We start from the raw sequence: 14,748 nt of genomic DNA on the forward strand, positions 1-14,748 counted from the left end.
AGGTGATCAAATAAAACTTACATAGGTTTCAATGTGAGGTAATTTGAACACAAAATAAAATATGGAACCAGAACAGAAAATAAATATAAAAAAGAATATCATAACAAGAGGAAAGAAACAAAAAATAACAAGGGTTAACAGAACAAAACTGAAATAGAAAAAATAAAACAAAAAAAAAAAAAACAAAAACAAAAAAAAAAAAAAAAAAAAAACAAAAAAAAAATAAATAAACAGAAGGAGCAAAGAGCAAGATCTTTAATATGATACAGGCCATCCCCATTAATATAATGCTGGTTATATACATAATATTAGTATTTTGTTAATGTGTGAGTGGTCAGTAGTATACACATGCGGTTAGAACTAATAACACCAGGCTATGTGTAGATTTAAAAAACCACTCTGATATCATTGTCCCGGGACTGCAATACAAACTCAGTAACACTGTTAATATTGACTTGTAGACAAGCTATCCTTGTCCCTACTAACAGGTAGTCAAAGTATCACTGACCCTACTGACAGGTAGACAAGCTTTGCTATCACTGACCCTACTGACAGGTAGACAAGCTCTGTTATCACTGATCCTACTGACAGGTAGACAAACTATCACTGACCCTACTGACAGGTAGACAAATTATCACTGTTATCACTGACCCTACTGACAGGTAGACAAACTATCACTGACCCTACCGACAGGTAGACAAGCTTTGTTATCACTGACCCTACTGACAGGTAGACAAACTATCACTGACCCTACCGACAGGTAGACAAGCTTTGTTATCACTGACCCTACTGATAGGTAGACAAACTATCACTGACCCTACTGACAGGTAGACAAGCTTTTTTTATCACTGACCCTACTGACAGGTAGGCAAGCTTTGTTATCACTGACCCTACTGACAGGAAGATTAACTATTGCTAACCATACAGGTAGACAAGCTTTGTTATCACTGACCCTACTGACAGGTAAACAAACATTCACTACTGACTCATATGACTAGTAGACAATTCTTTTATTGCTTATCTTACAGACAGGTAGACAATATCTGTTATTACTGACCCTACCCACAGGTAGACAAACTATCACTGACCCTACAAACAGGTAGACAAGCTTTGTTATCAATGACCCTACTGACAGGTAGACAAACTTTTGTACTACTAACACTACTGACTTTAAACAATCTCTACTATCGTGACTTCACTGATAGGTAGACAAACTTTTGTATCACTGATCCTACAGACAGATAGACAAACGATCACTGACCCTACAGACAGGTAGACAAACAATCATTGACCCTAATGACAGGTAGTCACACTCTGCTGTGGCTGACCGTACTGACAGGTAGACACTGTATCACTGTCCCGGGACTTAGTTTGGTGATACAAAGAGAGACAAATGTATTATAATGAAATTGGTTTTATATACAAGCTTTCCCATGGATATTTGGTAAATATATGTGCTACTGATTTTTATTTCATTAATTTCAGAAACCTATAAATTGTGTTCAGAATCACAATGAGGATATATGACATAAGTAAACTTACATAGGCATACCATGCTCCTTTTCAAGATTGAAGTTTAATTTCAGTCAATGATTACCCTTACCTTCTCTCAAAAACAGCAAGTTCAATTCATACAAACATATTTTACTTCTGACATGCAATTTTTGACACCCTTTATTTCCCTTGTGAAGTCAATACTAATTTTTGATCCATGTTGTAAAACAGGCCAAGGAGAATTCACCTTTGAAAATCTAGCTGATGTTGCAGTGACCTTTGACATCTCGAATTTGACCTTGCACTACGAGTTGAACCGAAGGAAACATTGATGTTGTTCCTATGTTATATATATAAATATATAAATGTACGAGCTGTCACTGCATGCATACATTATATTACAAGTGCACCATGCATGACCTTGATTTTTGCACACCATACACCTTTAGTTTAACTCATTTTTTTTGTGTATACATAACTGATGTTTAGACAATCCTTTTTGTTATCAAACATTGGTTTTATTTTCAAAAGGGCATAAAGGGTTTAATAAACACATGATCTACAGTAGTCTAAATAAAACTACTAAGTACCATTTTCTGACATACAAAGTCAACATGTATATGACAGAAACTAGGTAGATACTGAATGTTTTACCTCATTTAATAGAAAATATACTCTAGAGCTATGAACACATTGTCCACTAATCATGGCTAAATATACACTCAACATGCTGACCAGCCCTACACATGCACCTCATTGCCATCTCTTTTGCTCTGACACAGCATTTGTTGATATATTGTATGACAAGCACTGGACTAGTCTAACACCCTTACACACATCAATATACACATATCTATTAGGGATCTACAAACAAGGGTTTTACATATGCTGTGCACTGTCATTATTACTCATTGCTTCTATACATTACAAATGACAGGGTCTACTCCAGTATAAAGCTGTTATAGCCATAGGGGAACCCTCAAACCAAGCCCTGTCTCCATCAGATCTGTACCGCATGCCTCCATTCCTAAACATTGTACCTCAGACAAAACACCTATCATCCTCCCACATTAACCATACATACCAATGCCTTCCAGAGCTTAGGCTGAGATGCATCAATGCACTTTTTACCAAAGATCTTGTCCTAGCAGTTGTCTTTTAAAACCACACAAACTACATGCACAGTGACAACAGTAAATAAGATTCTTACCAGCTCCTCGTTCCCCAGCAGGACTGTCTTGTTTCTCTCCCTTGTCACTACGGTCCTTCTTTCTTCGTACCTTTGTGGGTTTTTCTGGTGTAGTCTCACCCTGTGACTCAGGACTGTCACCTTTTTCTGGGGTATGATCAGGAGAAGAGCCCTGAGACTCCGGGGAGTACAGTCCTTCATCTCCTGGGGCATCCAGCATCATACTCATAGGCATGCCATCTTGAGACAGGTCCTGCAAAGCATAATTAAACACTAACATCCCATAAAACAATATTTCACTTACCATGCTAATAACATTTGAAATATATGTCTTATTCTGCTCCTTGTTCTTTTTGTATACCATTCTTCAACAAGCTCTTGTCCTTACAGATAAAGATACACCTCCTCACCATTACAATTTAGTAAGCTCACAGACAATATGATACTTCATAAATATGTCCACACATTTACACTCTCACTTGTCTTCAAGTGAGAAAATCAGTGACAGCTACACAAGTCTCCAGTGCGTATTGTCTTTGTCATATTTACAATCTATGCACCATGTAGTTCAGGTAGGTTCAAAACAATGTTGACAGTCCTTCAGACCACCCAAACTACACACCACATATTTTATTTCACACATCATTGGATGCTGTCTGAAATTTTAACATACTTTCTTGTTGCAACCATGAAGGTAAGATAAGGTAATTGTTTTCATCAAATTTCTTCACCACTGAACTTCGTAAGTTACATGAAAATCTGGTTCTTTCAGTAACAGGCCTTTAAAAGAGATGTCCAACCTTAAAATTTCATTTTTAAAGATATTTAACACTACTGCTTACTATTGAATGGATTCAAACTGATCTTAAGGAAGACCTAGCCTAATTCCCATGAGTTTTATAAATAAAACAGCAGAGGCTCATTTAAATGTTTTCTATCTCTTATATCTGAAAGATTCCTCTTATTTAAACAGATGATAATTAAAATTATAGTATATCTTCAATCCTGCAGTTTTACATTCAAACTTTTGGTTTCCAAAGCTATGACACTAGGTCTCCAGCATGTATTTACACACAAGATGTAAGTTGTTTTACTGACTTCTGTTTTTTGGGAATCAGGACTATCCAATTCTCGTCTGTTGACCCCCAAGTCCTCCAGGGTACTGCCTTCCTCTAAGCCAGGTCCATCCTACAAACAACAAACATTCCATACAATGTATGGTCTTTGTCCTCAGAAACCATTACAAAACATGTTCAGTGATTTAGTTTCTGAAATACTCATTCTAAACGAAGATTTATGAAACAAAGCTTTTATCAAAATCTGTGTTAAAATCAATCTATTACAATGTGCATTGAGATTTGAACCTTTCTATGACTGAACTTGTTATCAACTCAAATAATGAAATGAGTTTTCATACTAAGGGGTGGATACTTAATGATTTTATCAAATTTTTTCTTCATTGTTTCTAAATTTACCTCCAGAAAAAAAGTTAATATAATTTTATGGCTATAAACCCACTGAGAGTTCCTTCTGATTCTGTTGCTGATAAATTTCAATTTGTGAAAGCTTGAATTCAAAAATTTTAGGAAGGATTTATCTAAGTGATCTTTGAGGTTTAGGAAGGATTTATCTAAGTGATCTTTGAGGTTTAGGAAGGATTTATCTAAGTGATCTTTGAGGTTTAGGAAGGATTTATCTAAGTGATCTTTGAGGTTTAGGAAGGATTTATCTAAGTGATCTTTGAGGTTTAGGAAGGATTTATCTAAGTGATCTTTGAGGTAACAAAGGAAGGACAGTGATTATTTGGTTTGATATTGTTGATATATGTTACAATAGATGGTAGTTCTGAAACAACCACTTGTACACACCAGGGAATTACATGTGTCCAGGTCTGTATCTTTAGCAGGCTCAGCCAGGGTGGGTTTATCAATGACTGTCAGCTCTGTGGTTGTCGAATCCACAACAGCCTCCTAAAATATCAACAATTTCCACATCTAGATATTTTCCTTCAAAAGCTACTTACATGTTCTTCATCTGGGAGTAATTATTTACTTGATGAATTCAATGTTACAATATCTAATATGTACTATATAAAGATCACAAGCACCAATTAAAAACAAAAATTATCAACCTTTTGACCTTTAATTTATAGTCAAGCTATCCAAAAGAAAAATTTGACAGGTATTCACCACAATGAGTTCCTGGACATGACATTGTATAAAACATTTTAAAGTTTAAATTTTTTTGCTTAAATACTCGAAAATTTGAGCATGTGTCAAGATAAGTAGATATCCATAGACAATTTCTTTTCTTTCATCTTGATTACGAATTATCTTATCTAAATCCAGCCAATTTTTCTGTCCTACTTACACCAACATCCATTTGTTCAACACCAGTTTTCCCCTCACTTTTGATGACATTTTTGTTATCATCTGGCTGATTTTCACCTTCCTCCTTCATGGTTTCAGCCAGCTCTGCCGCCTTTTTCCTCTCCTCTTCTTGCTGCTGTAGGTATTGCTGGTGCCGTACTTTCAGGTCCTCCCGTGCCACAGCCACCATGTTATTGAACATCTCCTCTGTCACCTGGGGTTTATCCTCACATAACTGTAAAGTCAAAATTACACTTCAGGTTTTTTTTATATATAGATGTTGTCAAAAATTTTGATACCTGAAAATTATTGATCTCTTCATCAACCAAAAGGACAAATATTACACCTCATGGATTTGACATAGAGTTTATAATTAAGCATGGGTTATACCCTGTAACCTAATAAAAGGAACAAGCTATTTTATGTACATAGAAATAATTGTCTATCATTCAAGCGTGTCAGCAGTCCAATGTTACTACTTAGTACCCTATGATTATAACCAGCAGGATGTAAGGATCACCACAATTCCTCTATTCAAACATTCCCAATATCCCCCTAAAGAATACATACACAAGAACAAGAGGCCCAAGAGCCTACATGATCACCTGAGCTACAATGCTGTCATTCTTGTTAATAAAGTAGATAACTTGAACAACATTGTACATGTTACACAAATGTATACTGTGCTTAACATTTACTGCAGTCCTATGTTAAGGTTTCTAACTACCAATGCAGTAAAAAATTGTATTCAAAAATGTAATTTTCCTACATTAGCTCCATGTACAATGTTTAATAGATTCTATCATATCTGATTTCAGAGGATCTTTGAAATTTCGGTCAAATTTTTTCTGCACATATCATAAAACTGTTATCCTAAAGTGAAAATTCTAACCAAGTTTAAACTAATGCCAAAACGATGTAAAAAAACCATGCTCAAAAATGTAATTTTCCTTTATAAACTATGGTAAACTTTAACCCTTCCCCTGGGGGAAATGTGAGACTCTGGGGTCATGATTTACAATTTTTACGCACCTTTGGCCATGGAATATTTCTGCAAAATTTACTTGATATCAGTTCAGGGGGCTTCCAGAATAAGTAGAAAAAGTTTAAAGTTTAAAGTACCCAATGCAAGATGAAAGGCGATTGCAATAGGTAGGTCACCACAATACTTTGTCTCAGGGGACTTAAAAATTCACAACTTTTAATAATTTATATACCTTTTGAAGATCATCTTGAAACTGTTCACTGCCCTCTTGAAATTTTCTCTTTTTATTTTCATGCCTTTCTTCGATCTGCTGTAGTTCAGTTTCCAATTTTTTCTGGAACAAATTAAATTGTATTGTTTCATTCATCAATCCGGAAAACTGAAGATCACTTGCATTATATTTGCAATCGATGTATCAAAACAGATTTACTTTCCTAGACTGGTCCATAGTAAGTTGAAGTCTTTCTACCAATATTGCAACTGCTGTTTCGAAACAGGTTTTAAACGATACAACATCATCTAGCACTGGCAGCAGTGGTCAAAGACACCAAAACCACTTGTTTTATATTTGTAACGTACCATCATTTGAAGAGCATTTTTGAACTTTTAATTATATCTATAATCCACATACCTGATGCATTGTGAGAGATTGGACTTGACGCTTCAACACTCCCATACGTGTTGTCGTAACAACTGTCCGTACATCAGGCACAACTGTTTCACTAAATATCTCGTTAATGAGTCTATGATTGCGAACATAGCGTGAGTGTGCTATGTGTTTAATAAGAAAGCCATCATCAGCATCTGCAGACAAAACCAATCATTAGTAGAATGGAAGATGAACATTCTAAACTCCTTAGCTGGCAAATAATAAAGCAGGAAACTTAATGGTAACATACAGACTTTAGTATGTCATAAAATTCATAACACCAATACTTCATACAGATATATCCACATAACCAGTCTTAACACATACCATCATCATCATCTGCCTGCTGGATGCTTATCCTCCCCTGTGTATCCATTTTAGAATTCTGTAATATAAAAGAAAACTACAAAATATTTGAAAAATACACATGTCCCTGACCATATTCTGATGAAGATATGACTAAAAGGCAATCTTTAAGCAGAGAATGACATTTGAAACAAAATTAAATAGAAGTCAGAGATGAATAAATTTCCTATTGGCTGAAGTTGGAGTTATCCTTTCTTAAGTCTGATAGATTTACACATTATGCTGATTACAAGGTAATTTCCCAAGTTTATCTTTAACCTTGATTCTTTGTCAAATTGTTATATCTATACTTAAATCTAATTTGTATTTTTTGAAATACTTTGATGTGAATGTTTCAGATAGTTCATGCTTTATGTTCTTTGTTCTTTTTTTTTGCCTTTCTTTTTTTAGTGTTGTTTTTAGGAATTAATATTGCTCTGATGGATTTGGAGGTGAAGCCAATTTCTGAGGATTGATCTATTGTGTGCTTGTGGAATAATAGCCATGCAGACTAATCATTACATCAAATTGCTTGGAAGGTACAAATAAATATTTTTTTGCAAATGAAATCAATGGAGAACAATGAGAATCATGTAGCAATTACCTGTTGACCTCTCGGGGTCCTTTGGGGAATTTGTTGCTGCTCTTCATCATCCATTGATGTATCGGCAACAACTGCAGCAGCAGCAGCGGCAGCTTGGAAAAGAAATTAAAAGTTTCTGACAATATCAACACAAAAGGAAATACTGACATGTTAAAGAGTTTTGGCCACAACATTTTATAATTTGATACTTAAGTCTAAAATATTACAATAATGTATGTAGTAGTAACATTAATTCAATAAATGTTGATCAATTCAAATAAGCAATGTCGCAATCTCAAATACGAACCAGGTCAGATCAGACCCTTAGTGCACATCAATCTAGCAAACTTCATCCTCTGATTATAAATATCAGTACAGAATAAGCTTGGCCCATGTTATTACTGCCACGAAGAAGTCTATTATAGATTAGAATTAGCTAAAGTTACCTTTTCCTTTGCCCTTTGCTGCTACCCAGGCCTGATAAGCTGGAGAATTGTGGTAGGCCTTCATCAGTTCACTGTACTGGACCTGCAATATTTTATAGTTTGCATCACAGAAAAGCTACAATTTTTGACTTCAGACTTAATAACAGCCATTTGAGTGAAAAGTCTCACGACTTAGTATAAAACATTAAAAAAAAAACCCAATTGTCTACCTGTATCTTGACTAATCTTTACCCCATCCCCTTTTTTCCTCAGAGATATAATCTCAACAGCTTGACAATGGTCATACAAAACAATACAACAGTACAACATGCAAACTGAATTTGAGTTTATCAAGGTTACATATGTGTACTTCCTATCAAATAATGATAACACAATGCAAACATGTCTCTTTCTAGGTGCTTTAGTACTTTTTTTAATATAATGAATTTACTTTCAGCAGCATACTCTTCATTTCTTAAACTGCGAATAGAAATGATATTCAACCAGGGAACAGAAGTACAAAATTTAAAAACAAGTATACTGTATATATAAATATATATAAAGCAGGCATAAAAACGACATATTCATTCAACAACAATATACCTTTTCTGCCTCATACTCATCCATGAACTCCTGCTTGTCAGCTTCAGGTAAATCACGCCACATCTGACCAATAATTTTGCCAATTTCCCAAAGTTTCAGGTCTGGGTTAGCTCCTTTGACTTGGTCCCAAACCTTGGATTATATCAAAAATATTCATCTCTTTGTTTTTCCCTATCATACTACTACTATTTTCTATTCTCCGCAATAGAAAATTTTAGATATTCCAAATAAATGCCTTGTAACAGAAAATTTTACTATTTTGAAAATAGAATATTAGTATGCAACATTCAAAACTATAATGAAAGACTTACATTTTCTGAACAAATATATTTGATTATTGTATAAAAATTGTTGTCTTTGAAAAAGCCAAATAAAGCTTCCTATGATAAAAGATCTGTGCAGTTCAAGTTTTTTCTAAACTCTTTAACACATTTGGAATTCCAGCATGTTCCTAAATAAAAGCACACAGGAATTATGAATTAAGTATAAAGCAGTGTGCACAACATATATACTACAAGTCCACTTCTTCACTCTCAATAATTATCAACTTTACACAGCGACACATTCTGTATGGGATGCACAACAAATGGAAGCAAGTTAACAGTCATTTCATCACATTAAATGGTACATGATTTACATTCTTGAAAATTTCAGGCAAATGTCATTCCCATTACATTGGAAAACTCTTCTTTTGATATCTGTTTTCTTATCAGCTTAAGTACAACAGATATGCTCCAAATTGTTTTTAAGATGGTTTTGCTGAAAAACTTATATGTTCATCTTTAGAAAGTGATGTTGGACTCAATAACATTCACAAAGGTGGGTTTTGAGTGAAGAAGCCATCTGTATGTAAGGAGGTTTCAGATGCTGCATGCTAACAATCTTACCTTCCTGCTGTACCTCATGTAGGGCATCAGAGGTTTATCTGGAGGTTTGGGTGGCTTTGGTACTTTGGAATCTCCCTACAACACAAATTTCATTTCAGTATTCCATATTATATACACATATCTCAAAAAAGAAATCAGAAGACAATCAAAAAACTTTTCCAGAATGTAAACAGACTTCAATAATAATTTCATTATTTTTTTTTTGTCAAGCATTTGAATAACAAGTTGAAATGATTCTGCCTCATGTTTGAAATTACAGCACAAAATCATATGTCAAAGATAGTGTTTGATTTATTTCATTTCTTCTATAACATATGTTTAATAGAAATTGTTTAGCTTTAATATTGTAAATCTCCTAAGAAGTTCATTTTAACTTATATCCAAAAATGAAATCCTGGACACAATGAACAGTGTAATATATAAATTCTGAATGATACATACTCCTCCTGCAGTCTTGCTGCTACTGAAGCTGACTTTGACGGGATTAAAGGACGGGTGTCCATGAGATGAGGACACAAAAGGACTAGCACTGGAGCTCTGCAACAGTTAATAATGTGTAAATCATTTGTCACTTGGGGTGGAAGAGTCATAGCTCTGATAGTGACTGATAAATAAACAGATAATGTGATACAGTCATGTCATATTATAACTGCAGTGATCACTAAAACTTCAGGTATCATATGTTGGTACATATATCAAAAACTGTTTTGAACAGGATTCAGTACCAGGATCAAGAGTAAAGACATCTACAACACCCTAGAACTTGCAGTTCTGATGATTACTTGACTATTATTTCATGAAATTTGATATCTGGAGTCTTGGGGTATTCAATGTATTCTAATGTGTATGTAACTGCAATAGTCCACAGCAGATAAAACATACAAGAATTAATATGTGATGTCTCTTGCTTTTTTCAAAAAAATTAATCTTGTATCACTCAGCTAAATTAGGTTCATCAGTCAGAATATAAGGTAGAAGTGGTTAGTAAAAATCAAATGGACAGGTTGGACAAAAGGACAAAAGTTAGAGTTGTGCAGATACAAAATATGTTGGTGCTCAGTGCATTTCTTCAACAGCATCAAGAATACTATACAAACTATACCTTGGACATGGCCATGCTGCTTACCGATTTGTCATAACTTGACCGAGATCGAGCTGAAAAATAGAACAAATTAAGTGTAGTAAACTACCTGAATTACAGCTGAGAAAATCAATACATTTCAGATGAGGATCATTCCTACAGCTATTTTGTGCATAAAAACTCAGAGAAAAACAAGATATACAGAAAGAGAACCAACACTCCTAAGGAATTAAAAAGCAATCTCACTGCTGGATGGATACCATGAGATATTCAGTAAGGATTCTCACAATGTGGTTCATATAAGTCTAGGAATAAAGATCCTCAACATCAAGTGCAGTTGTGTTTAATACTACATAATTTGTCCGCTATGCCATAATGAAAATAACTGCACTGGATGTTGAGGACATGTACTCCTTGACTTGGAAATTCAGTATAATGTATCAGGTGATAGCATCATCTTTTGTCCTGCCTCTCCATATAAACATAGCAGACTTATAGCCAGCTGCTCCTATCCTAGATTTTGTAAAAGTAAACAACAAGTACATACCTATCAGCAGAAATATCATAACAGAAGTATGTTTGACTATATTTTTGATTTTAAGTTTCAAAGAACTGAGTAGACTTCTTTTGATCTAACAGTAGATCTGCATCATGAAACTTACGAGTTACTGGAGGTGGGTGGGGGGAACCTCTGTACATCGGCAGTGCCATCTTGCCACAGGAAAGTATACCTGGAAAGTTTAATACTCAAATATTACTTAAATAGCATGTGTGTTTATCATTCAGCAACCAAAAAAGAAAAGGCCTTCATCGTATGAGCTAACAAAGAGTAATCACTGTGCCTACTGCATAGGGTAAGGTCACCTATACCATGCACAATGTGAAACAGGGTGGGCACAACCCCAATATGGGCATTACTCCCGCATTTGAGTGAAGTAACACAACTTCTTTAACTAACCAATGTTATCAAATTCCTGATCATTTAAAACAGAAACACATAAAAGTCCTTTGAAATACTGTAAAAGGAGCATGTGAGTGTGACATGTACCAAGTGTAGTTATGGTCTCTGTCACTTAACTGATGGAGCACGCTTTTTGGCTCGGCCATTAGAGCGGGTCAATTGACAAATCAGAGACCCTGTTTCATTCCTGGTCAGTGTACTCAGCAGGAATGTGCATTTTCCCTGTTCTTTCATATTGACACCCAACAAAATCCCATGGGTTGTGGTATTTGGAGTTTCCAGTTCAGATTTTGGAAATCACAAGAAAAATCAATGGTAGTAGTGTAAAAGGAGTGGGTCAGTGTGGCTTGTACATAGTGTTAGATATGGCCTCTGTCACAGCTGATGGAGCATGCTTATTGGATTCAATTCTGGCATTCAACTGGAATGTATATTTTGCCCCGATCTTACATAATATTTGCAAAAAATATGAATGTCATCTTTTTATCACTGCCTAGCAACCAATGTGACCCTACAATTATTTCTGTTATATTAGTGCTAAAATGACAATTAATATCTAGCTTTGGTTTCTCGGTGTGACCATGGGTGATATTTTTGTTCATTTGATTATCTCATATATGACCAATAATTTCTGGAAAAATGCAAATTTGCTGTTTCCGGCTATTCTTGATATCAATTTACTTCAAAGTATAGACATTCCCTGCAAATGTCATCGGTGAGCATGAATCTACCAGTGTTCTATATTTAGTCACACTACAAACAATGGAAGTGATTAAAGTTCATGATTTTCCAAAATCCCGGACGACTGTATTATTCATTTTTTGGTACAAGTTAAAAAAGATAATGTAAAATTCAGACGCTCTTTGGCAAATTGCAAATGTTTAAAAAATGAGATGTTTCCTTTTCAAATTACCCAGCAAAAGTAACAAATTTATCACTCAGATGCAGAACTATGACCCAAATACGGGGCTGTACAATACCCGGTCAGTGAAAAGCAAAAAGCGATTCATTGGAGCGAGACTACTCTCTTTTAACTCTTATTTTGCCGTAACGGCATAATATATTGCACGTCTAGAGTATTGCATCCAACAAAAAAATATTGTCTGATTTATTAATATAGCTACTTACCCCAATTTAAATGCTTAAAACTTTACGTTGATAAATAACGAGACTTCATAGTCGAGGGATTGAACAAAGCACCACCTTGTCGAATATGGCGTCGCTTTATTGTATGTCTAAAAGCGCAAAAAGACAATCCATATCTCAAAACATGACATACAACATTTAAACACTATTCTTACTAAATTGACTAAGTCTGAAATTACTATTGCTAACATTATTTAATCAGTAGATTTCAATTACAATGTAAACATTGATATTATATTTTACTATACAGTGTCTTGAACTCATTTTAATTTGAGGTAAGTGGTTGTTGGCATTATTTTCTCGTTCGGATATTAGTATTACCTATAATATCACCTTTTATTTTAAATATTTTGTCCAAGCATATATCTAATAACCTATTATACACAAATTTCAAATATATTGTCTTCTTGTCTTCTGCTGATTCTAAATGACAATTGAAGAATTAAAACGAATTTCATTTATTATCATCATTATTTTCAATGACATCTCGTTGCGTACGAGAGTATAAAAATGGCGGGTGTTCACAAACTTTGCATGGCAGAAGTCTGATAGGTCTAAAATGGAATGGTTTCGGAAGTAATCTGTTGAGGTATGGTAAAGTATGATACGACATGAAAACAAACAAATTGACACCAATGAATAATGTTATTGTTATTATTTATGATAGAATTTCAGATTGTCAAACTTCACAAATGAAAATAAACCCAATTTTGAAAAATTATGACTTTACATCTTGCCTCTGGTGTCTTCGAAATCTAATGTGACTGTTCTGTAGGACTGACTTTCAAGTGTTAACCTAATGGTTTTTATCGGATGTTATGTGACACTAAATGTCTTAACTTTAAAAAGGTGACTTCTTTTATTAATATTTTAGACCAGTTATATGTAGATTGTACCTGTAAATATTTCTGAATAGTGTATACTTGTGGGTCCTTATACTTGTATGTATACCTACATGGTCATGAATATAAATGAAATTAGACTCTCTTGACCAGTGCTCGAGCACTAGACATAGTTTTTTGTTGTTTTATTCTAAATATTTGTCAATGATTTCAATTATTGTTGTGTAAACTTCAAAGAGACATGTCACGAACATTTCCAGCTCTATTAGAATTACATTCAGTACAGTCGTTCAGTTACCGGCAGTTGGTCAAACGACATCAGTGTAATAGAGGATATCAACTGAAGTAAAATATCAAATATTTGAAATGTTGTTGTGATGACATTTGGTATAATGATATTCAAATCTCCTACACAAAAACCACAAAAAGTACTTTCTAAATGGATAATGTTGTAAAAATACACTAGATAAAAGGCAACATCTTTTGCACTAATCAGTGCTCAAAATCACAGATCAGCATGAGTTTCTAAGGGTAATTTTTGGACCAATATTTTGCCTTTTTCTGTATTTTGTAAAATGTGTCAAATCCACATTTGATACAATTCTTTTCTTTTAAATAAGATATGATTATGTCAGAGTGGGCAAAAAAATGAATATGCAAACTTTCTAGTAAACAAAGTTTATTTTAATAGCTGTCATGCACAGTCATCTGCTGGATTTAGATTACCATGGTCAGGGTTTTCCATAAGAGCCGGCCGCCGGCCAATTTGACCGGCTACCTTGATCATTTGGCCGCCTACACCAATCCAGTTCCATAATAATGTTCCGTACACGACTACACGTGCACGGCAGGCCAGCCTCCTACTTTCACTACTCAACCTACTACTAACAAAATGGAAAACCCTGATGGTAATTAGAGTTTTTCTTATCAGAAGTATAGAAGTGTCAATATACCCCAAAATTATTATGCATAGTATGCAGACAAATTAGTTGTTTTGTGGAATGAGAACCGAAAGTTTAAAAAGTGTTCAAGCACTGGTCATGTTAGTCTACCCTATAATATGAAGGCCACAATGCTCTTTGTCCTTTGATGAAAGTTTTTGCTCAATATGATAGTGAACAATGGCAACATCAATCATGAAAGCATCTGAGGTGAGTTGATGGGTAGTTACAATATACATTTGCATGTG

At 34.5% G+C, this 14,748-nt stretch overlaps 2 protein-coding genes across 6 annotated transcripts in view; one reads left to right on the plus strand and one right to left on the minus strand.

The window, feature by feature from the left end:
• LOC132557579 (SWI/SNF-related matrix-associated actin-dependent regulator of chromatin subfamily E member 1-like) overlaps positions 1-12,783 on the minus strand; it is a 35,898-nt gene extending 23,115 nt beyond the window's left edge. For 2 of the 4 annotated variants that reach the window (XM_060222084.1, XM_060222081.1), the window contains exons 1-15: positions 12,700-12,783; positions 11,273-11,341; positions 10,632-10,684; positions 9,971-10,066; positions 9,530-9,604; positions 8,643-8,774; positions 8,061-8,142; positions 7,636-7,727; positions 7,014-7,071; positions 6,669-6,841; positions 6,270-6,371; positions 5,054-5,287; positions 4,552-4,653; positions 3,782-3,871; positions 2,705-2,936 (exon numbers count right to left, since the gene is read on the minus strand). In XM_060222084.1, the coding sequence (XP_060078067.1) occupies positions 2,705-2,936; positions 3,782-3,871; positions 4,552-4,653; positions 5,054-5,287; positions 6,270-6,371; positions 6,669-6,841; positions 7,014-7,071; positions 7,636-7,727; positions 8,061-8,142; positions 8,643-8,774; positions 9,530-9,604; positions 9,971-10,066; positions 10,632-10,684; positions 11,273-11,321 (1,570 nt within the window). In that variant the 5' untranslated portion in view covers positions 11,322-11,341; positions 12,700-12,783. The remainder of the gene's footprint in view (positions 1-2,704; positions 2,937-3,781; positions 3,872-4,551; positions 4,654-5,053; positions 5,288-6,269; positions 6,372-6,668; positions 6,842-7,013; positions 7,072-7,635; positions 7,728-8,060; positions 8,143-8,642; positions 8,775-9,529; positions 9,605-9,970; positions 10,067-10,631; positions 10,685-11,272; positions 11,342-12,699) is intronic. The other 2 variants (XM_060222082.1, XM_060222083.1) reach the window with 2 other exon arrangements.
• Positions 12,784-13,267: 484 nt separating this feature from the next.
• Positions 13,268-14,748, plus strand: part of LOC132557576 (DNA topoisomerase 2-binding protein 1-like) — a 36,560-nt gene continuing 35,079 nt past the window's right edge. For both annotated transcript variants that reach the window (XM_060222075.1, XM_060222077.1), the window contains exon 1: positions 13,268-13,306. The gene's annotated coding sequence lies outside the window, so the exon portion shown is untranslated. The remainder of the gene's footprint in view (positions 13,307-14,748) is intronic.

This window comes from Ylistrum balloti, unplaced genomic scaffold, assembly GCF_031769215.1.
Source record: "Ylistrum balloti isolate Yb309-2 unplaced genomic scaffold, AGI_CSIRO_Ybal_v1 Utg370700, whole genome shotgun sequence".
NCBI lineage: Eukaryota > Metazoa > Mollusca > Bivalvia > Pectinida > Pectinidae > Ylistrum > Ylistrum balloti.